General features: G+C 45.0%; 3 protein-coding genes and 6 long non-coding RNA genes across 17 annotated transcripts; 3 read left to right on the top strand and 6 right to left on the bottom strand.

Annotated features, from left to right (window-relative positions):
- Positions 1–393: 393 nt before the first annotated feature.
- LOC136183336 (uncharacterized) lies at positions 394–2,828 on the bottom strand. 2 transcript variants are annotated; one of them, XR_010669142.1, is made up of 5 exons: positions 2,732–2,828; positions 2,495–2,674; positions 2,352–2,426; positions 2,226–2,297; positions 394–2,161 (listed from the first exon to the last, which is right to left on the bottom strand). It is a non-coding gene; the product is annotated as an uncharacterized lncRNA (long non-coding RNA). The 2 variants fall into 2 exon arrangements; XR_010669143.1 differs by having other exon boundaries at positions 2,765–2,814.
- A 188-nt stretch (positions 2,829–3,016) lies between these two features.
- On the bottom strand, positions 3,017–3,772 carry LOC136188695 (uncharacterized). Its single transcript, XR_010670279.1, has 3 exons — positions 3,546–3,772; positions 3,376–3,486; positions 3,017–3,323 (listed from the first exon to the last, which is right to left on the bottom strand). It is a non-coding gene; the product is annotated as an uncharacterized lncRNA (long non-coding RNA).
- Positions 3,773–3,815: 43 nt separating this feature from the next.
- On the top strand, positions 3,816–7,997 carry LOC136190900 (uncharacterized). 3 transcript variants are annotated; one of them, XR_010670669.1, is made up of 8 exons: positions 3,816–4,123; positions 4,182–4,254; positions 4,306–4,401; positions 4,456–6,343; positions 6,404–6,643; positions 6,708–6,999; positions 7,062–7,615; positions 7,663–7,997. XR_010670669.1 is itself a non-coding variant. In XM_065979207.1 (8 exons), exons 5-8 carry the CDS (start codon positions 6,266–6,268, stop codon positions 7,349–7,351), a joined length of 900 nt encoding a protein of 299 aa, XP_065835279.1. In that variant the 5' UTR covers positions 3,816–4,123; positions 4,182–4,254; positions 4,306–4,401; positions 4,456–5,727; positions 5,786–6,265; the 3' UTR covers positions 7,352–7,997. The 3 variants fall into 3 exon arrangements, 2 of the variants coding, with proteins under 2 accessions (XP_065835279.1, XP_065835274.1); XM_065979207.1 differs by having other exon boundaries at positions 4,456–5,727; positions 5,786–6,343; positions 7,062–7,997; XM_065979202.1 differs by having other exon boundaries at positions 7,062–7,997.
- Positions 7,998–8,698: 701 nt separating this feature from the next.
- LOC136184818 (uncharacterized) lies at positions 8,699–9,494 on the top strand. The gene is made up of 2 exons (XR_010669435.1): positions 8,699–8,804; positions 9,316–9,494. It is a non-coding gene; the product is annotated as an uncharacterized lncRNA (long non-coding RNA).
- On the bottom strand, positions 9,087–10,162 carry LOC136184758 (uncharacterized). The gene is made up of 2 exons (XR_010669430.1): positions 10,020–10,162; positions 9,087–9,960 (listed from the first exon to the last, which is right to left on the bottom strand). It is a non-coding gene; the product is annotated as an uncharacterized lncRNA (long non-coding RNA).
- Positions 10,163–12,187: 2,025 nt separating this feature from the next.
- LOC136188799 (uncharacterized) lies at positions 12,188–16,073 on the top strand. 4 transcript variants are annotated; one of them, XR_010670304.1, is made up of 5 exons: positions 12,188–12,354; positions 12,451–12,527; positions 12,769–12,881; positions 12,929–15,620; positions 15,666–16,073. It is a non-coding gene; the product is annotated as an uncharacterized lncRNA (long non-coding RNA). The 4 variants fall into 4 exon arrangements; XR_010670305.1 differs by having other exon boundaries at positions 15,676–16,072; XR_010670303.1 differs by lacking the exon at positions 15,666–16,073 and having other exon boundaries at positions 12,193–12,354; positions 12,689–12,881; positions 12,929–13,465.
- LOC136188782 (fibroblast growth factor receptor 1-like) lies at positions 12,682–15,228 on the bottom strand. Of its 2 annotated transcripts, XM_065976584.1 has the most exons (10): positions 14,875–15,225; positions 14,770–14,814; positions 13,955–14,710; positions 13,800–13,898; positions 13,635–13,745; positions 13,433–13,581; positions 13,256–13,378; positions 13,122–13,195; positions 12,919–13,062; positions 12,682–12,867 (listed from the first exon to the last, which is right to left on the bottom strand). In XM_065976584.1, exons 1-10 carry the CDS (start codon positions 14,903–14,905, stop codon positions 12,765–12,767), a joined length of 1,635 nt encoding a protein of 544 aa, XP_065832656.1. In that variant the 5' UTR covers positions 14,906–15,225; the 3' UTR covers positions 12,682–12,764. The 2 variants fall into 2 exon arrangements, with proteins under 2 accessions (XP_065832656.1, XP_065832650.1); XM_065976578.1 differs by having other exon boundaries at positions 14,762–15,228.
- Positions 16,074–16,258: 185 nt separating the features above from the next.
- Positions 16,259–17,912, bottom strand: LOC136199183 (tigger transposable element-derived protein 6-like). Its single transcript, XM_065989374.1, has 2 exons — positions 16,903–17,912; positions 16,259–16,838 (listed from the first exon to the last, which is right to left on the bottom strand). Exons 1-2 carry the CDS (start codon positions 17,910–17,912, stop codon positions 16,259–16,261), a joined length of 1,590 nt encoding a protein of 529 aa, XP_065845446.1.
- A 1,781-nt stretch (positions 17,913–19,693) lies between these two features.
- On the bottom strand, positions 19,694–20,872 carry LOC136183418 (uncharacterized). 2 transcript variants are annotated; one of them, XR_010669169.1, is made up of 3 exons: positions 20,562–20,872; positions 20,338–20,515; positions 19,694–19,923 (listed from the first exon to the last, which is right to left on the bottom strand). It is a non-coding gene; the product is annotated as an uncharacterized lncRNA (long non-coding RNA). The 2 variants fall into 2 exon arrangements; XR_010669167.1 differs by having other exon boundaries at positions 20,348–20,515; positions 20,562–20,871.
- Between the last annotated feature and the right edge of the window lie 415 nt (positions 20,873–21,287).

Below are 21,287 nucleotides of genomic sequence, written 5' to 3' on the forward strand. Positions count from 1 at the left end.
GGAAAGGGATAGGGCTGATACCGTAGACTAGACCGTGCAGTGCTGAAGAACTGACAGGTGATATAGAAAATGAACCCACCGCATGGCAGCGCGACGTTCCAACAGGGAAGGGAAAGGGTGCACGATTAAAATCAGACGGGGAAAGGGAGTCGGTGCACCAACACCGTACCAAGTAAATAAGAGTATAGCTACGACACTGTACCGCAGTGCCAAAAAGAAAGGAAGTGGGAATTAAGTGGGCCCCTTCATGTAAAGCATTTGCATCCCAATAATTATTTATTTGTTTACTTAGTTAATTAACTACCGTGGTGAATACTTAAACTAAACCCCGTATCTTTACCCCATTCTCCCCTTCCCCCCCTTCCCTCCAACAAAGACCTCTCCCTCCCCATTTCCACCCCACCTGTTTCCCTATCCCATCCCCACATTTCAAAGACGACAATACGGAACAAAACACATAACAAATATCACAAAAGATAGAGTACTTCTCTAAAAGACGGAGAAGCCTTTTGGATTAGATTTGTGGCATATTTAACAGAATCTACACCTATAGTATCTGATATCTCACAATCCATTGGACCTAAATGAAAATCTACTATGTTACAGAGAGACCTAGTACATTACTTTCTTCAATGGCAAGTCAGTCGAATGATTTCATTAAAGAAATTAAAACCTAGAATACCTAGAAGTGGACATATTGCTTGACGTTCCTAAACTAAACCAAGTAATGTGGTAGAAAAATTAAACCTAGTGTAAACGTAAATATTGGAATTGGAAATCTAGTACATTACGTTCCTACTCTAAACACCTAGTACATGACTCTCCTAAAAAAAGTGGGATTACTCACGTGGTTTAAACTATTTTAAAACCTAGAGTACCTAATTACAATTGGAAATGGAAACCTAGTATATTACGTCCCTATTCTAAAAACCTAGTACAATACTTTCCTAAAAGTCGGATTAGTCACGTGGTTTAAACTATTAAAATCTAGAGTACCTCACTAAAATTGGAAATGGAGACCTAGTATATTACGTCCCTACTCTAAAAACCTAGTACATTACTTTCCTAAAATTCGAATTAGTCACGTGGTTTAAACTATTAAAACCTAGAGTACCTCATTAAAATTGGAAATGGAGACCTAGTACATTACGTCCCTACTCTAAAAACCTAGTAAATTACTTTCCTAAAATTCAAATTAGTCACGTGGTTTAATTAAATACCTAAAAACAGATTAGATAATTTTTACCCTAAAATGCAAATAAGACACGTAATTAAAACCTAAATGACGGATTAGCTACGTGGTTTAAAAATTTAAAACCTAGAGTACCTCAATAATCCATTGATCTAAAATACGAATTAGGCACGTGGTTTAAACAATTAAAACCTAGAGCACCTCATTAATCCATTGACCTAGATAATTATCCTATAATCTACAATCAACCTAGATTACCTCAGAAATCCACTGAGAAAATGGTCTAATGTATGTGGCGGCTGCCAGCTACAGGGGTCAGGCCTAACTAAACTACAACCTATCTCCTGCTCTCTCACCTTAGAGCGAATTGGGAACCGCCCTACCTACTGACAGCCGCCCTAAACCTTAGTGCAAGGGATGCGTGGACCCGTGCATGACTATCGTAGTGATGCATACGCCAAGGGTAGCTGCGCGCCGGCGCAGATTGATGATGGAGTCCCCACTACGTTCTCTGCAACGCACATCATTGTAAATATTCACAAGTGATTTAATTAGATTTTTGATTTGATTAGTGAGTTTAATATAATTTGCTATTTTTCACGGAAGCGTACATGTGCGCGGGGACAAATATTTCCTCTATGGCGTACATGTGGTAAGAGTATGATGGATTAAGCGTCATGCTGTTAACCGCCGCCGTCAGGCACACGAGCGCCCTCCCGCCCCCTGATGCGCTACGACTCGGGCCCTCGAACGGCGGCAACGTGCAATCGCTTACATGTGACGTCACAGAGAACCACGCCCTTACGTGTACGCCTACACCACAGGGGGCCCGTATATTACGCACAAAACCTCATGGGCGTGTCTTCCCTTGTCACATCTTCGTCTACGTCACGACTTCGTCTACGTCAGATCTTCGTGAACGTCACATCGCATCCGGTTTTCTTGGCACGTGCGGAAGGAGTTTGACAGCTGCAAAGAAAGGGGAGATTCAATTACGCACGTCCAAATGACAATTCCGAGTCGTGTTACTTACGAGCGACGAGCGACGATGTAGCCGAATCCAAATATGTCCGAAGCGCGTTGATCGTTCGCACAGCGCAACGATCTACGAAAAACAGAGCGATTAATCGATTGCGACGCGACGTGCGACGCAACTTACCGTCGCGCGGCCACGCGGCGTCCTTCTTCTTTCGCCCGGGGCGCAGTCCTTCGCAAAGGACTGCACGGGGACTCGCTGCAACGAGAGAAAGGCGCGCAATTAGCTCGATTCGTTACCAAACCGCGTCATTTAGCGTCACTTACCGGCCGACTTCGCTATCCCCTCCGCTCGTTGATTGGCTTTAGAGGCTCGCCTCGCGGCGAGAAGCCTCTTCTCGGCGTGCCCCGGCGATCGAAGTAACGTTGGCGTGGCGTGGCGCCTGTTTTGCGAGAGAGCGGACCAGACTGCGTCCGCTCTGTTGATCGCTTTAGCCGAGAATGACGCTGCGATCACGCGCAGATAACGAATACGAGAGGGTGCGAACTCGCGGGAACACTCACCGGAACAGGTGGGAACAGGTGGGAACAGGTGACCTTTTATGGAGTTGTGAAGCTCACGTGAGGGCGCTCCTGGTCTGGATCCGAGGCGCGTGCGAGAGCGCCGCGAGAGCGCGTGCAAGAACGACGCGCGCGCGCGAAGCGTCCGCTCTCGTCGATTCTCATGCGGAGACAAGTGAGTTGTCGCACAAGCAGACCAAGGGCGTGCCTCCTATCAGAGAAAGTGTGAAAACTCATAGATAAAGAACGCGTGAATTCTGCTGCACCGTAGTCGCGTGACCTCACGTGAAAGCTGCGTGGATGGACGGGATATATGTTCGTCATCATTCTCCATGGTTACGCTTCATCTCGGCAACAGAATCAATAGTACATACAAATAAATATCAAATGCAGCCAATATAAAAAAAATGAAAGTAGAATACGTGCATATGTCTTTGTCCAATAAATAACAATGCCCACACCCCACATGTAATGATTGTTCAAATCTATCGCCGACCAAAAAGGTCGAGAAATCAAAAGAGTGCACCGTCAGAGTCTGACTGAGGCACATGGCCTCTCCTCATCCAAAATAAGCTACGACAAGAGACTCATCTCCCTAAAAGAACGACCCTCCTGTGGCTTTCTAATCAAACTTTTAGATTTCTTACAGTACGTGTACATTTTTCTGATGTCTGCTGTACGCGATGTTTTCTATTGGATTGATACGGCCGTTTGGCCGCTTGTGGCTTCGAATCCTCGATGATAGGTCTCGAACAGGTCTGGAAAAATCGCCACTTCGCTTCGCGTTTCGCGTACAGTTTCTCGTCGATGTACTGACCTTCCTCGAGCCCCTTGCAAACGCTCGACGCAACTTTTGCTGCTCTCTCATTCGATGCAACTCGTTTACGATCGTTTCGGCGCGTTGGAGGGACTGAGGTTGGCGTTCGAGAGGGTGGTGAGGCCTCTTTCGGGGATTCTACGCTTTCGTGGATCGCATTGGCTTTTCCTTAGGACGTCAGCATCGTCGATTCGCGAGATTCGCGAAGATTCAAAAGTGCATTTCGCTCTTTCGCGACGGGACTTTGAAAATAACGCACGGTAAAAGTTCTAAGCCCTCCGCCAAAAAGTCGTCAAATTTGCCTCTATGGACGAAGACTCTGGCTCCATTCGTGCGGAGTCCGTGTATGAAAGTGAACGAAGGCGCTTGAGAAAGCAGGAACGATGGATGGAGGCAAAGAAACGACCAAAAGAGACGCGAAAGGGAAGGGAGGAAGGCCTCCAATACGAGACGAATATCAGAAGGAAAACCATGCCGTCAGGAAGCCCACTACATCAAACGAACAAACGAATGAATGAAGAAAAGAAGTGCATCTCCTCTCCGTCTCACTCTGAGCATTGATCTAAGCTTAAGACAGGGTGCAGAAATCATTGACTAATGACCGATGTATCAGTCAGTAGATGCCTGCTCTTTTAGGATATCATAATATCTGGATATCATTGAAAAGAAAAACGTGGTCTATTTGATGTCCAAATCGAGGTTATGACAGGTGAAAATTAGTTGTGTACCTATACTCTATAGAGTTGGATCTACATCATAGGTGGTCTCATGGATCATAATCACCATACGGTGAGCAACGGATTTGCACTACATGAGAAGTAGCACGGCTATCGCTGCAGGAAATACATTGCCAAAGGTGAAGAGTAATTTCTTTATTGTCTTTTTTCTAATTGAATGACGTATTTCTCAGACTTGGAAACGAAGAGTTAAGTTGGTTTTATTAGAAATTCTATCCCTCTTTTTACTGCCTTTACAATCCTTAGGAGCGTTTATTTCTTGAAAACGTGAAGCTGCACGTAAAATATTTGAGGGCTACACTATCATAACCTGCACCCTATTTAAAAATTTCTTGTTTTCTTCTAGGAAAAGGAAGTGGAGGAAAGAAGAAGGATCGCTACGACTCGTGTGAGAGGGTGGTCTGATATTAACTGCGTCAGACTCCAGGGGTTTAATTGGGCTGAACCGCCTGCTCTCTCGCAAAGGTACATTGACATAAAAAATGCATTTTTCGTCCTCTCATATGAGAGATCGTAGAGCCCGTTCATCAGCCTCAGATTCTTTAGGATATGAGTGATGATAGAGACCTTTCTTTAGGACTAGAATCCCCACAGAATGACGTCTCTTTCTTTTTCTATTACCATTACCTTGCCTACATTTTCATTATTTGCATAATTCATGATAAGACTTAACACTAGGGTACTTCTGTTGAACCGTACTTGTAAAGACGTCATCTCCAGTAATTTAGAAACTTGTTTATTAGCCACCGTTTATAGCTAATAGCGTTTGTATAGACCTCTTCCCCTTGCCATAAATTCTAGATTTTCAAGGATTTTTCAATTTGATAGTGCCTCAGTTTTAACTTTAGATTTTAATATTTGACGAGGTATTAATTGTGAAGTTTGTACGATCGTCAACTACGCGGCGTCCAAACGTACTGCGGTTTTGTCTTCGAGTGCATAGGTGGGCGCTTGGAACGTGTAGGCGTTTCAATGGAACGCGTAGGCGCGGACGTGTTCATTGGGCATTTCAGATATAGGTCTAAAATGTTTACATCATACCGGACGTCGATCGTAATGACTTCAATTCGGTAACGCAAACTCCCTCTTTTGTTTATCCTGTGGTTCCCTTCTGGATCGGCGTGTGGGCGCGGTTGTACAGTATGTATGACTCATGAGCGTTTTTAAATGGGCGATCTGCATGTATTTTTTTCTAAAGATCTTCGTATTTGCACGAGAACACGCATTTTCACGCGATGCACTATAGTCGACTTGTTCCCTGTACGTTTGCGCTTCGGACGTCCGGCGAACGTTGCCGCTTGCGTAGGCGATATGCACGGTTTCCTCGTAGAGCGCCAGCTTTCCTCTCTCACTTTTTGGCGCGAATCGAAGAGGGTTAATGTTATGGTAATTAGGTTGTCGGTTCGTGCCCTATGCACACGCCCACGTCGATTTTCCTGGCAAAGGTTTTGTTCCTATGCACCTCGATGATCTCACCTTTTAATAAGTTTCGTTCTTCTTCAGGGCCCGATAATGAGCGAAACGTTGCTCGTTTGCATGGACACTCATGTATTGCGCAATTAGCTAGTAGGAAAGGCACTGTTTATAGTGACCGTTTGGTCATCGCGACGTTTTTCGAAAGCGACATCTTATTCGCAATCTGAATTTTGTCAACACGATTCGGCCTATACAGTTTGAGGATGTTTTGACTTGTTTGGGGGGGGGGTGTTCCTTATAGTAATAGTGGGAGTTAGTGTTTGCACTCGATACGCGTAGCAACGGCAATCGCAGAAGCTAGAATGATGTAATGCGTTCTCGGAGTGGAATCCGCGATCCCGGAGGCGTATAGCGCCGACTGCTTGACCCGCGCGGGCAGAACGCGTCTGTGTGGGCTAAATACTTTAGATGAATCAGCAGACTTGGAACTGAGCCCCCTCTATAAATGCAGCGCGAAATTGCTGAGTTGAGCATATCGAAAGAGCTTACGAAAATTCGTCTCTGAAAATGAAATGTCTTTTTGTTCTTCTTGTGATCGTGCACGTCTGCCTTCTGGCTCGTTCGGCTAATTCATTTCTTGACGACGTATAGTCTATAGCGACTCGTACTAAGCTCGCATGCGTTTTAATTAATCAAACGTTTCAGCTCTGCAATCGCCTCACTGATGAGGAGCAAACTAACCATGGTGACCTGGCTTTGCCTGAGGTCTTTATCAGAAATGATTCGGGCCTCTTCTCATTCGCTTCGTCTTCCGGCGAACCCGCTACTATTTTTCTACCAGAACCATTGGACAATAGGAAACCTGATCATGAGTTTGTCCTGCGCACGTGTTTGGAGAAACGCCTTGGCGTGGACGCGAGCGGAAAATTAATTCTAGATGATGAGGTCGTGCATAGCTCCGTCCCTCCTCAATTAACGTATACGTTGAATTGTCTATATCCTTTTATAGGGGAACACAGCGTTTAATTTTACAAGTCCGTGCGGCAAAGAATATTCCCGTAAAAAACTTCTCTGCGCCATTCGCAACAAAGATCAACATTTTATTGTATCGATGAATGATGCTACGAAGGGATATCGCGTCAGCCAATGCGTTAACGTGTGGCAAGAGGAGTTCTGTCGCAGCGCTTTTTTGGAGAATTACCTTCTGGAGCGAGAGCTGCTTCGCGACTATCTGAAGTCGGCTTGCATGACGCTCTTTCATAAAGACAAGCGTTGCCCTGCAACGTTCGGGCAGATTCAAAGTACTAATTTGATATATATACTCATATGACTTTTGCTTGTTTTCTTATCGCCTTTTGCACAGCGATTGGCAGGGGTATAATAGAGCACTCAAAAGGAAGGGGCGACACAAACGCTACTTTTATCTGTACATATACAAACCCTTTGAAGAACTGTACGTGGTGGGAAGTTCAAAAGTCAAAGGACTGTATTCCGGTGCCACATTGCAATGGCGAAACTTCGGTAGCTTGCCAAAATCAACTAGAGAAAGGTGTTCAGCTTCGCTACAAGCCCTCGCTATCTTTGAAAACGTTCGCATGCAAAAAAAGCTGCGACTCAGAGAAATTACGTTGTCGTCTTTCAATTCGCGCTTGAAAGCAATACATGTAGGTACAAAAAGGATGGTTCGTTTAAAAACTCTTACGTGCATGGTCGCACTCTTTCGCTAAATGTAAAATAGTAAGTACATCACGCGAAAATTGGTACACCGCGGTGCCTTGTGACATCATAAAACCCGGATGTGAAAAAAGAATCCAATTATACCTGTAACCGTGCGAGGAAACGTCTGGATTTCGATTGTCATTGCGTTAAATATGAACTCTCTTGCGCTAGGATATCTGAGAGATTCGAAATTCTGCTGTGATTGCGGTAATTCGAGCAGGATAGTCATAACGACTTTCGTTTAGACTTGTGCAGCGAATGCAAGACTTCAGACGAGCACCTAATTCAGTTTGAAAGGCAGAAAGCGTGTCGATACAGGTAGAATGTGAACGGGGCCCCCTTTGTCCACATCGAGACAACGCCGAAAAGTTTTTCGTTCAATGACTCCAATAGGTTTTTAGTAGCCTATATTTTAGCATATACTCGTAGACTTCAATACATTGCGTCGATGTCTGCCTATAGAGGAACGTGCAGACACGGATGTGTGAGGCGTGCAGTTTATATACATTTAGTTTATCTAGAATGTTCTCAATTACCCCTGTTGGTTTATTGTAGTGAATGACATCAATGTAAAACCGGACGTCTCTATGTAAGAACGTCACTGCCTAACTCTTGATGTTTCTCGTGTCGGGCGAGTCCTCCCCGTTTTGTAGCGTTGTGCTTGAATGCGTCTCGTGAACTTTTTCGTATACGTCTGGCTTCAGGCGTTTATAAATGCATATCCCCTGGCGCCGAGCGGGTCAAAGGTGGGCTGGCTTCATCCTGGGCCATATGGGCAGCTTCTGAGACATACTCAATTAGAGTTTCGCACTGCCACGTATTAGGAGACTCCGTTTGTGCAAGAAGGAACGTTTTTCTGCCTGGTTTTGGTCTTTTTCTGGTTCACTTGAAATGGAGCGGAGACTAACCTGATGACGCCGAAGAAACTACATTTGCTCATCATTTCCTCTCTAATCTCAAGAATGCATTTTGCATTCAGAAAATGCATGTTACTACCAAACAGTTCAGAAAGCGGCGCAGATTATAGGAGATGCTGAGGCGCAGAAACGGTTCCGCTTTGAAGAAAGAAACGAAGTTTACATCATACTGCATATCTAATGTGAATCGTTCTATTTATAGATTTAATTCTACGTGCGTTACTAAAATAGCTTACCCCAACTCAAAGAGTATCCTTTTTTGGAAATGAACTACTAGGTAATGACGTCGCGGTAAATCGTTGACAAAGAACGCGCACGTTATGTTGATGTCTGTTTCTAAGGCTTATGTCCTACAACCCGGATAAGGAAAAGCAACGTCGGTTCTCGAAGGAAATGCTGCTGTTTGGCGTCGACAATGAACTCGCCAGCGCTTGAAAATGAGCAAGAATCGAAATTCTTTTCAGATTGCGGTAAGTTGGAGGCTAAAATCGCTATTTTCGACGAAGAACTATATACTACCGTGCATCGACACGCCCTTTGCCGTTCAGAGTCAACACAGTACACTTGTAGGCGCTCATCGAAGCCGGTAGAGCGTTCACAGAGGGTACGATCGGATCTAGCTATACGATTCGCACTTCAACTCAAAAGATCATGCATACTAATTGTCCCAATCCTTGAACTGCATGACTTTTCTTTAGCTAAACAGTAGGGCATTTTTTGCGATGTTTCAAAATTAATTAAGGCTCCCTAACTTAGTGAGTAGTTTCGTCATATTAGCTATAAGAGGATTACTCAGCAATATTCTGATTAGACTACTTCAAAATTTCCACAACGACACATAAACGTGTTCGGAAGTTTCATTTATCTATAATTGTATATCTAAAAATGTTAGGCAAGGCGTTAGCTACTAAAAGTTAAGCGTTTTCTCGATAGCCCGATTTTCAAATCCCGAGCAACTTTTCGTAGGGTTTTCTCGTGTAGGGAATCGCTTTCGTTTCAATGCCAATATAATGGCTACACCAACACCAATAAGAACCGCAACAATGCCGCACACCGTAGCAGAAATAGTAACAGCAGCGTGACAGGAAGTACAACTCCCTGACTCAGACGATACGTTGTAAAATGAAGTAAAATTGAAATAGGAATGATTCGTACTAGTAGTAGAGGCAGCAGTAGGACTATCGGTCGTAGGGCTAGGCCTCCCTTGTTGTGCAGTCGCTGTCGACGTCATCATTGTCCTCGTTGTCTCTGTAGGATAATTAGTTGTATTTGTATTAGTATTATTCTGGATGACGACGTTGACAGTGCAGCATATCGTAGGATATAGAAAATCCTCGAGAAAGCAAGCGAATTGGCTTTGGGACGGGTTGATTAAAGCGCTCTTGATTTTCAAGACGCGAGTGAGTTTCGATACGTAAATCCAGCAGGTTGAGGCGTCGTCGTCGTCGTCTCGGTTAAGATTGCAATATTTAATGTTTTGATTCGCAGTCGTTTTCCAAGTAAGCGCGTCGCCGTCGAGTCGAGGTCTATGACAAGTGACGTCGACGACGTCTCCTTTCTTTACGGGAATGTCCTCGTTGGTGATACGAGATGTCTTTCCCATAACGTCGCGCTGGCAGTAACAATCTGTTAGAGAAACCTCTCTTTAGGAGGCTTTCTTCTTCTAGTAGTAGTCGCGAGCTTACCGTTGGTCTGTGCGACACTGGAGCTGATCGCGAGAAGAAGATAACCTATAGGCGACGTGTCGCACACTATGAGTCTCAATTCCTACGCGTACCTGTACCGAAAATGAGAGAGGAAGCGCTCATGGTTTCCTATAGAATGTCCGATTGGCTCGCTTTTCACGACTAAAGGGGTGCTGTGAACCCCTGGTTCCCGGTTGTATATCCTTGCGAACGTTCTCATGTCTGGCTTCCGACGTTTTGCATATACGTAACACGCATATCCTGCCGGGGTGACCTTACGCGTTTAGTGGAGTCGTGCACCGAAGGAGTCTCTCTCACCACCGCGTATTGCGGCAGCGTGTGCAAAAAAGAACGCTTTGACTCGATCGTTTTCCGGCCGTTTAGTTGACCTGCATGAAACGGCCGGAGACCGCCGAAAAAAAATTGAAATGCGAAAATCCTAAGGATGACGTATGTATACGTGTTTTACATACTGTACAGCGATCGGCCAGTGCTAAGAATAGGACTTGCACCATCTCTCATCATTGCAATTACGTCACGTCACTGCATAGACGTCACGCAATGATGTCTATGTGTATCGCTTGAATTTCTGAGCTGTGAGGTCATTCTTTTCGAAGCTAGCCATCGCTGAGGTATGCGAAAAGCATGCACTTGATCTTTTTTGGCTTCGAAGGCACGGAGATGGAAAAAGGCGAGCGATTTTATTTTCTTAGACTTTGTGGCAGTCACAGCTATTTTTCATGCAGTGCCACTTTATCTACGTAGAAGAAGTCTCGCTTTTACGGTTACTGGCTGCTTAAAGCGTATGACGCAGATCGGTATTCAAAGCTTCTTTAAGATCAGAAACGATATCGCCAGCCTCCATTCACTAACGAGCGGATTTCACTGACGAATCGCGGGAACGAGCTTGTCTTCTACATATTATTAAAAAGAAGGGCTGAACGAGGATCAATTAAGTGAAAAGGGGTGAATGCGCGATGGCCACGTTAACGATCAAGATCATTTTTTTTCGCACACACACACACACACACACACTCATTCAACAACCTAATACAACATGTCCACCGTATGTTTCGATCCTTCCTTTTGTCCTTTCGTCGTCGTTCGTTCTTTCGGGCCCTTCATACGACATCTCCAATTGTTTTCCTTCAGCTGTCGCCAACGCACGACCTAAAAATAGACTCTTATTAGTCACTGTAAAATAATCGCTGTACATACCTTTTCTGAATGCGTCCGTATTAGCGTTACCCGAGCTACACCGCGGGGAGGTTCGGACGCTTCGTAGCTCATGGCAGCCACCGCAAGCGATGACCACCGGTTCCAAAAAGTGTCGGGCGAGTTTTGACCTCATAGGCCCCCTCAAGCAGTATCCGCCTGGATGAGTAGTCGGCCCCTAATACCGAATCCCCCGGCGCGACGATACCTGACCACATTGGTAAGCATATAGCTAAGAACCAGGGCTTCTGAGGAGGAGAGCGGCTGACCACCGTTTGTAGAAGTCGACAGGAAAGGACGTGCAATGCCTGAATCGAAGTCTCCTGAGCCAGATCATCCGCAGTCTAATCGTGCCAGTTGGTGAGATAAGTGCCGGCAACCAGACCGCTTGCGACACCCCCTCCGAGCCGTGCCCACTCTGCCTAACGCAGGCCGTGCTCGTTTGGCAACAATAAGACGTATAAGCGATCTTTCCGCTCAGTGCGTGAACCGAGGCCGAAGCCCCCCATCGCCCTGCTTAGAGGCTCCGGCACGGGATTAATCCGTGGGCCACGCTGATCCAACGATCCTGACTGCCCTTTTGCCAATCTCCCGAGCCAGTCCGTCAAGGATGAGACGCAGATTGCTCCGCGCCGCACCCACCCTAGGCCTCAACTGAAGGGAAATCGGTGTGCGCTTTGCTTTTGAACAGCGTAGCCCCACCCATTGCTCTCATTGGTCCGTCAAGGTCACGTGGTTTTACCTAGAGCTGTCATTGGTTTCTCTGAATAGGTGCGAAAATAAAAACCTGTTTCAATACCGGTTTGACTGTATATTGCATCATGATTGTAGTCAGCATTTCTATTTCTGGCAATGAATGATGTAAGCTTTCTCGCCTCGAGATCAAGATGGTGGAAGATGCCTCGTGGTCGCCGTTTCGCTTCGTCGCTGCTTCTTGTTCTACATTTCGGTTAGATTATCGTAGATCGGCTTTCGCGGTCTTGTCCTCGAACGGGACATGAGAAGAACCGAACACGTGATCTCGAAGAAGGAACAAAGCGTTGCGTAGAAGACGAAAACGGTCGATTTCGGCGAGTACGACGCCTTCGAAGCTTAGGAAAAATGCAAGAGACGGCGTCCGGTAAGCTTCTAAGCGATTGGGAGCCCGTTTGTCGCGATAGAAAGGCGATCTCTTCACTCGGCCTTCGCCGATCACTTTCTCCTTGTTTTATCGCAGCGATCTGCAACTCCGAAGCACGATGCGATCAAGGGAAAGCGCTGAAGTGCGGTAAAACCGTGCAGAAATACGAACAGGTACGCTTTGGGCCCCCGAAACAATTAGGGTTCTTTTCTTTGCGAATTTTGGCTCGTACGAGCCATTTGACCGTTATACTAGCGAATTAGAGTCGAACTAGCGCTTCTGTATTATTACGTTTGCCGCAAACCGAGACTCCTCATAATTAATTTTATTTTAGTGTGTAAGAATTTTCATGTGCAGTGCGCGAACGAAAATGGAGAGCATCGAGAACATGCACGCAGAGTGTTTATTTTCTAGTACTGTACGCCAGAACGTTGCATATAATCGGACGTCAATCGCAAAAACGTTGGCCTTGTGTCGGGGACCGAAGTCCAACAGCGAAGCATAACGTCGTATCTACGTTCAAAAAGGTTCCTTATTGCTTAGTAACACGTTAGTCGTTCATACAATTTTTCAGAACAGTTTCTCGGTTTGCTCATTCGATAGCCCGATTTTCCGGTAAGCAATTCGAACAGCTTTTCGACGGGCACTCCCGGATAGGGAGTTCCACCTAGGGTCGCGATTTCCCATAGAATTATTCCGTAGGACCAGCTAGAAATAGGGTCTTTCGTGCAGGACCAAGTCATTCCCAACCCCACTTTGTTACTTACACGTCGCTATATTCGCTATACGTTCGATATAAGAGCACTTCCGGCGCACACCACCGAAACGGAATAACTCCACCCTAAGAACAAATTGCATTAGACTTTGAAAATGTGGAGATATCTTGTTGGTATCGACGTACACGCGACGTTTTTCGGTAGTAGGCAGCCGATTTGAGATCCTTAGCGAGCCCAAAGTCGGATATCTTTAGTCGTTGTCCAGTGCAAACAAGAACGTTTCTTGCCGCCAGATCGCGATGAATGCACTATGTAGTTCTCTCTCTCGTTATTCCATTCACTCCGCGTGTAATTTTTCTTACTCCTTTGGAGGCGACAAAATTCATTCCTTCGGCGATTTGCTGCGCAAATGCGAACTGCTTGGCATCGTCGAGTCCAGTGCTTCTCAGTTTGCGCAGATGACAATGTAGGTCACCGAATTTGGCGTACTCCATTACGATTTTACTCACGCCTATAAATATGAATTGAGCCGCCATATGCGTGATTTTCCCCATGCAGTCTCACATTTCTCCTCTATACAATATCCATAAACTAGAATGACGTTATCGTGCTGACCGAGATTGACTATGATTTCGGCTTCCTTTCGAAGTTCCTCCACGTCGACGCCTTCTCTGTCTAAACCGGAAAAACAAATGACGCTTAGTTAGTACTTTGATTCGATGTGTTTACCTCTGAGCATTTTTATTGCGATTCGCTTGTCATAAATTTCTCCCTGCTGACTCGTAGTTCTTAGTTTTCCCTCAGTCACCGTGCCGAATTGACCTTCTCCTGAGTTACGGTATAGCTCTTCCTTGCATGCTTTCTTACGAGTGCGTTTACTTTACCTAGAGATTTTCCGACTGAAAGGCAGTCAATTGGAATGATTTTGTTTCCGTTCCATATTTTCTGCTCTTTGACGTCGAGAAGATCGGTCAAATTGTCCGTGCTCTTGTCCAAAGACGCGTCGCTTGTAAATCGCTTTCGTTTCAACGCCAGTGTAACAGCGGCTGCAACACCAATAAAGACAGCGGCAATAACGCAAACAGTAGCAGAAATAATTGCAGTTTGACGAGAAGTGAAAGTCGCAGACGATACGTTTTGAAAAGACGTTGAATTCAAAGAGGAATGGTTTGTTGTAGGAGCAGTGGAACCATAAAGGCTCATAGACTTGGGCGTCTCCTTTGTCGTCGTTTTTGTCTTCGTCAATATCGTCGTCGACGTTGTTTCGGTTGCGTTAATATTATTCGCATTCGTAGTCGGACTGTCAATGACGATGGTCACTGTGCAACAATTCGTGGGATGTAGCAAATCCTCAAGATTGCAATGAAATTGTCGTCGACGTTGGGATTTTTTGAAAGAGGCGCTCCTAATTTTTAGTTTACGAGTGAGTTTCGATACGTAGGTCCAGCAAGTGTCATCATCGTTTCGGCTCGGATTGCACGATTCAATATTATGATTAGCAGTAGTTTTCCAGGTAAGTCCGTCACCGTCGAGTCGAGGTCTATGGCAAGTGACGTCGACGACGTCTCCTCTTCTTACGGAAATGAACTCTTTGGTGCTTCGAGTTGTCTTTCCCATAACGTCGCGCTGGCAGTAACACTCTGTCAGACAAAACCTGTGAGGCCATGTTGTCTTTTGATTGTATAGCTTACGTATATACCGTATGTTTGTACGACTCTGGAGCCGATTGAGAGGATGAAATAACCTATAGGCGTCATAGGATTTGTACCGCACGCAGTCGCTTATAGTTCCCATGCAGTCTAACCTATGCAGAATTTGAGAGAAAAAATTTGCATGGTTTGTCTTAGTGACGAGTTTGATGTCGAATGAATGGCTCCTGACGGGCCCCATCATATGTAGTGCATGTTGTGCGGCGACCCTATGAACTTTGTTGTATACGTCTGGCTTCTAAATGCATATCCTGGCGGCAATTGCATGGGTCAAAGGTGGACTACTGCCCTACACATCTCTGCTTGCACTGGCTTCATCCCGGGCCATATGGAGAGCTTTTGAGTCATATATTCGATTTGAATTTCTCAATGCCGCCGATTAAGAGCCGCTGTTTTTGCCGAAAGGAACGTTTTCTGTCTGTTTTTGTTCTTTCTCTCGTTCAGTTGAAATGGAACGCGGAGACCAACCGGATGACGCTGACGAAATGCATTGCTCATCGTTTCCTCTCTTAATCTAATGCACTTAATTAATTCCGATCAGTTCAGAAAGCGGCGCAAATAATAGGAGATACGTACGTGAGGCGGAGAAACCGTTCGAAAAGGCTAGTATCTTAATTCATACGTTTACGTTATGTGCGAGACAAACGATTGTCTTCCGTCTGACGCAAGGTTGTCATGCCGACTCGGCTCACAAAGGAACGAAGGTTACGTCATACTGCATCTCCAATGTAAATCGTTCCATTATTAGATTTGTTTCTATGTGCGCTGCTGCTGCGCAACAATCCTACGAGCGTCCGTTCTGGAACTGAAACTAAACTGCCGGTTCACGACGTCACGGATGGTACAAAAAATTATGATGCCATTTCTGACCTACAACCCGGATAAGCTATAGCTAGGAAAAACAACGTCGGTCTCCCGAAGGAAATGCGGCTGTTTGGTGTCGACAATGAACTCGTTTGAATGAGCAAGAATCGAAATTGCTTTCAGATTGCGGTAAGTTAGAGCCTAAAATCACTCTTTCGACTAAGAACTATCGTGCATCGACACGCCCTTTTGTCAACAGAATACTTGTAGGCACTCAAAATGAAATATAGTCTTGAAGCCGCAAAATGTTCACAGGGGGTACGATACCATGTACAATTCGCAGTTCATGCGTCTATATACCTTTCCAATCCTTGAACTGCATGCAAGGATTGTTTTTAGCTAAGCAGCCTATAAGCTCCCTATACTCTAAGTCGTTTTGTCTAGCTAGAGTATGGCTAGAGAGCATTTTTGTCAGCAAAAGTAATTCTGATTACTTCGAAATTCCCACACAGACACATAAATATTCGGAAGTTTTATTTAGCTATACAGTCGGACCTCGTTAATCCGGTATCTTTTGTCAAAGAAGTTTTTGCCGGATTAGAGAGGGTGCCGGTTTAGTGAAATTTTTATTTGAAACGTTGCATGTTTATTAGATTAGCTACTGTAACGTCATAGTTAGTCAACAGAGAAGTAAGATGTAATTTTGGTTTGAACCTGAGGAGAAAATCGCCGAACTTCAGCAACTCGTCTAAAGAGCATCTTCGCGCAGTCGTAATCCTTCTCATTAAAGCCAGGGTGCTCTTCAATGCAAAAAAGAACATCTTCTAGTGCTTTTCTAGCGTCACACAGAGTCACATGTCGCAAGAGATCGCTGCCGCCTTCGGGTTCGTCGTCGCTTTCGTCGATTTCGGTCGGCTGAATAACATTTAGAATGAAGTCGTCGGTAACTTCTTCTGTAGTGGCAACATCATCGTCTAGCGCTAAGAATTCTTCAGCACTAAGCATTGTTTCGTTTACAGGCGAAAATTCTTCAATAGCTTTTTGCAAATCTTCAATACCACAAGTAGGGTCATCGTCATCTTCGCCATGCTCGGGCTCATCATCGGATGCTTGTGGAATTATTCCTGTGTGACGGAAGCAGTTGGCTATTGTTGAAGCCTTTACAGACTGCCAGGCGCTCCTAGTAAAATATATTGCTTGCTTCACGTTTATCCTAGAAAATTCCTTGCCGTCGTCAATTTCGTCAATGTAGTGCCTGGTACAGAAATAAAAGATTACCGGTATTCAGTGTCTTGAGAAAGACTTTGTAAACCAGTTACCTCATTAGCATTGTCTTGTAGTGAACTTTAAAATTCTGAATTATTCCAGCATCCAACGGCTGCAGATGAGACGTTGTTGCAGGCGGAAGGAATTCTAGTGTTGTATTGCTTAGTGAGATATCCTTGTAACTATGACTTGAAGCGTTGTCTAAAAGAAGCAAAACGTTGCGATTTTTGGCTTTCATTTGGCGGTCAAATTCAAGAAGAAAGTCGCGAAAAAGGAGAGCCGTCATCCAAGCTTTCTTGTTGTGACGGTAAGTGACAAGTTTTTGAACATCAAACTTAGAAGGAAAACAACGCGGTTTTGCAGATTTTCCGATAACGAATGGTTTCAATTTGTGTGATCCGTCAGCATTAGTACATAAGGCAATAGTGATTCGGTCTTTGCATCTTTTAGTGCCGAGAACCGGCCCAATAGCTAGGGTCTTATTCGGTTCCAAACGATAAAACAAACCCGTTTCATCAAAATTGTAAACATCACTAGGATGATAGTGGCGTACTATCTCTCGCAAATGTTCTCTTCCCTTTTCAACACGCTGCGTGTCGACTCCTCCTGCTTCCCCGTGACGCACCTGCATTTTAATCCCGTAGCGCTTTTTGAATTTTTCTAACCACCCTCTTGAATAGCAAAAATCATTAGGTAAATTAAGCTCTCTTCCAAAACACTTGGCCTTTTCACGAAGAATTTCGTCACTAATGGGAACACGACGGGATTCCTTATCAGAAAACCACATGAAAAGCGCCTTTTCCATGTCTTCATGCTTTGCAGCACGAAGTCGCTTTGAGGAAGGCTCTGACGTCAAGCTAGCTACGGACAGCCACTTATCTTTTTCACGAAGGATGTCTCCCACTGTTGATCTCCCTATTTTGAAGCCGTGACGACGTCCAATCTCCGCCGCAACGTACTCCTGTGACTTTCCTGGATGATCTTCTTTGAATTGGCAAATTTCCTTTTTCACAGAGAAGGAGACATCCGTTCGCGATCGCTTCCTTTGGCGTACAGAAGACATCACCCGTTAAACACGTTCTGTGCACGTGGCCTGCTAACGCGCGCAGACAATAAAAAAAGCAGCCGGATTAACAAAGCTGTAAGCAGAGGATATTCACCGTTTTGAGCTACAAAAATGCCGCCGGAGACGGAACGCGAAGGCCGGATTAGAGCATGCAAAATGTAAAGAAAACCGTTCGTTTCTTTTAGAACCTTGCCGGATACTGAAGATGCCGGATTAGTGAAGACCGGATTAACGAGGTCCGACTGTAATTGTATCTGGTACCGAACAGCAAAACCTGACCTCTTAAAACGCATTATTTACTTGATATAGCGGTTTTCTCGGTAATGCGATTTTCGAATCCCGAGCAGCTATTCGTAGGGCATTCTCGTACAAGAAATCGCTTCCGTTTCAATGTCAATATAACGAAAACACCAACACCAATAAGAAGCGCAGCAATGACGCACACCGTAGCAGAAATAGTCACAGCGGCTTGACGACAAGTAAAACTTCCTGACTCAGACGATACGTTGTGAAATGCAGTAAAATTGAAATAGGAATGGGTCGTAGTAGTAGAGGTGGCAGTAGGACTATCGGTCGTAGGGTTAGGCCTTCCTTGTTGTGGAGTCACTGTCATCATTGTCGTCGCTGTCTCCGTGGGATAATTAGTAGTATTTGTATTATTTGTATTTGTCTGGATGTCAATGTTTACAACGCAGCATTCCGTGGGAAAAAAATATCCTCGAGAATGCAAGCGAATTGACTTTGAGACGCGTCGATCGAAGCGCTCTTGATTGTTAAGAGACGAGTGAGTTTCGATACGTACGTCCAGCAAGTTGAGGCGACGTCTCGGTTCGAATTGCATAATTCAATGTTTTTATTAGCGGTAGTTTCCCAAGTAAGCCCGTCACCGTCGAGTCGAGGTCTATGACAAGTGACATGGACGATGTCTCCTCTCCTTACGGAAATGGACTCGTTTGTGATACGAATTGTCTTTCCCATAACGTTGCGCAGGCAGTAACACTCTGTCGGAGAGAACTGTCGTTATATATACAAGGCATATTTCTTCTAATAGTTGTCGCGAGCTTACCGTAACTTTGTACTGATGGAGAGAAGAAGATAACCTATAGGCGACGGAGGCTGCTGCATATGTATGCTATCACTAGCTCCCAAGTCCTACCTATGCCCAAAATGAGAGAGGTGAAGTCCATGGTTTGTCCGTAGTGAGAATGGCTCGCTATAGAATGCCTGATGGGCTCGCTTTTACTGACTAAAGTACTGTGCATCCTGCGAAAGCTTAGTTCCCGGTTGCATAATCTCAAGTCTGGTTTCAGATGTTTTGAATATACGCAACGCGTACGCATATCCTGTCGGGGTGACGTTACGCGCAATAGTCGTAAACTAAAGGACTCTCTCTCAATACATGTACCACGCATTGAGAGCGGCCGTCTGAACGAAAAAAGAACGCGTTTGCTCGATTTTTCTCTAGTCGTTCAGTTGACCTGCTTGAAACGGCCGGAGACCGAAAATACTTGAGATGCGAAAATTCTAAGGATGCCATATACACGTGTAGTAACTGTAGAGCGATCGTCCAGTGCTAAGAAAAGCGCTTGCACCATCTTCTATCCGTTGCAATTACGTCACGTTTCTGCATCTAGTTTCCGAGGGAAAGACGTCATGCAATGACGTCTACTGCATGACGTCTACGTGTATTGCTAGAATTCGTATAGGAAACCTGAGCTGCGAGGATCGACGTTGAGAATAATGGTATTTTTTCGAAGCTAGCTATCGTTGAGCTATGCAAAACATAGATTTGATTTTGTTTGGCTTTAAAAGCACGTAGGTTGAAAAAAGCGAGCGATTTTATTTAATTAATTAGGCTCGGCGGAAGTTACCTCGATGCTGAGGAAATATTGAAATACGTTTTCTTGATCCAGCGAAGAGCAGACGTTCATCTTTGATTAGGCCGGATTGTTCATCCAACTCTCCGGCCGCAGCCGGTGTCGTCAAAAAGAAGTTTGATACACAATACCTTGAAAATAAAAAAAAAGATGAAAATTAATAGACCAAGCGAATTAGGACGTTTGATCACAGCCAATTTCGGATCAGAACAATGCAGTTCACGATTCACTAAAATCCCATTGTGACGAACCACGAAATTTTGATACGATTCATGGGGCCCCCGTTTCCTCAACAGATGTGCATTTCAGATGATAAAGTAGGTCTTGGGTGCCTCTAACTGTGACGTATCTCAAATTATTGATCCGATTATGGGGCACTATATACACTGACGTCGAATATGTGAAGGAGTGTATGGCAAAATTGCTATAGCCTCAAGTGGGGTTCTAGCCTCAAGTGGGGTTCTAGTAGAACATTCATGCAGTCTGACATACTATAATAAGAGTGCTGATTACTGCATTACTCTGCTCTTTCCTCTTTCTCTTACATAGACTAACGTTTTCTCTACGATCGCCAACATCTTGAAAGTCGAATCTTCTCCACGCGCTTCTGCTCCGGTCGCTTTCGATCGTTCGATAGCGAGCGCTTGGCAGAGGACGCCGCCCGGCGCGTAATTGGCGAAGAGAGTCGCCGGAATTCGCGTTATTCTCTTTTCCGAGCGAGTTCTGTGAAACGGAGGGTTAGATATCGATCTTGCGAAGCTCGGGCTACCTCTTGGAGTTGCATTAGCTCATGGACGAGCGTTGCTAGAGCTTTGCTTGTCAAATCTGGTGAAATAGAACGATTGAAAAGTTTTACCGCACGCTACGCTAATGGAACATGTCCCTGATGTCCAGTATGTTACGTTGGCCCATTCTTGCGAGTACCGTTGGGTCAGAAAGGTTTCTAGCAGCCTTTCAGTCGTCTCATTATTCAGTGTAAACGAAGACGAATAACCTACTGTAGTTTGAGGTAAGCTGGCACATTCTAGCGCGAGTTCACGTGCCCTAGCAGCTTGGAACGCTCGATTTCGCACTTTTCGACGCGGCACGAGACCTTGCGCTTCCTTGTATTGATCCGTGCCCACATCTAGCTGAGGTTAATAATAGTAGTTAGACGCTAGAGTCCATGGGATTAGCTAAAGGAATTAATTAAACTTTTTTAAGTCTTTTATTCGTTTTTATTAACAAAGAGTTGCGGTTTGAAATTCTTGTGCGGATGTACTATCAGTTCCCTTTACGAACCTCCTATTGGCGATAATTGAGTGACACGCTCTCCGAAAGGGAGTGGGGTCGTTAAGTCCTGCTTACGACACGCGATTATTCGCCTCGTACATACTATTCTTCCGCGTTTACCTATGCACTCTAAGCGCTGCACTTTTAATATTTCGGCTTTCGAAGACGCTTTCATGCCGTCGTAGTATTAGAAAGCGCTTTTGACGCGCTTGGTATTGATCGG

The sequence above is a fragment of the Oscarella lobularis genome, chromosome 1, assembly GCF_947507565.1.
Source record: "Oscarella lobularis chromosome 1, ooOscLobu1.1, whole genome shotgun sequence".
Classification (NCBI taxonomy): Eukaryota; Metazoa; Porifera; class Homoscleromorpha; order Homosclerophorida; family Oscarellidae; genus Oscarella; species Oscarella lobularis.

Coding starts and splice junctions, on each gene's coding strand:
- LOC136190900 (XM_065979202.1), top strand. CDS start 6,266: ATGAAATGTCTTTTTGTTCTTCTTGTGATCGTGCACGTCTGCCTTCTG. Junction 6,344..6,403: donor CTAATTCATTTCTTGACGAC/GTATAGTCTATA, acceptor CAAACGTTTCAG/CTCTGCAATCGCCTCACTGA. Junction 7,000..7,061: donor AACGTTCGGGCAGATTCAAA/GTACTAATTTGA, acceptor CCTTTTGCACAG/CGATTGGCAGGGGTATAATA.
- LOC136188782 (XM_065976578.1), bottom strand. CDS start 14,963: ATGATGGGGCCCGTCAGGAGCCATTCATTCGACATCAAACTCGTCACT. Junction 13,899..13,954: donor TTCAGTCGGAAAATCTCTAG/GTAAAGTAAACG, acceptor ACCGTAACTCAG/GAGAAGGTCAATTCGGCACG. Junction 13,196..13,255: donor ACTACCGAAAAACGTCGCGT/GTACGTCGATAC, acceptor ATTTGTTCTTAG/GGTGGAGTTATTCCGTTTCG.
- LOC136199183 (XM_065989374.1), bottom strand. CDS start 17,912: ATGTCTTCTGTACGCCAAAGGAAGCGATCGCGAACGGATGTCTCCTTC. Junction 16,839..16,902: donor TACAAGACAATGCTAATGAG/GTAACTGGTTTA, acceptor TTTCTGTACCAG/GCACTACATTGACGAAATTG.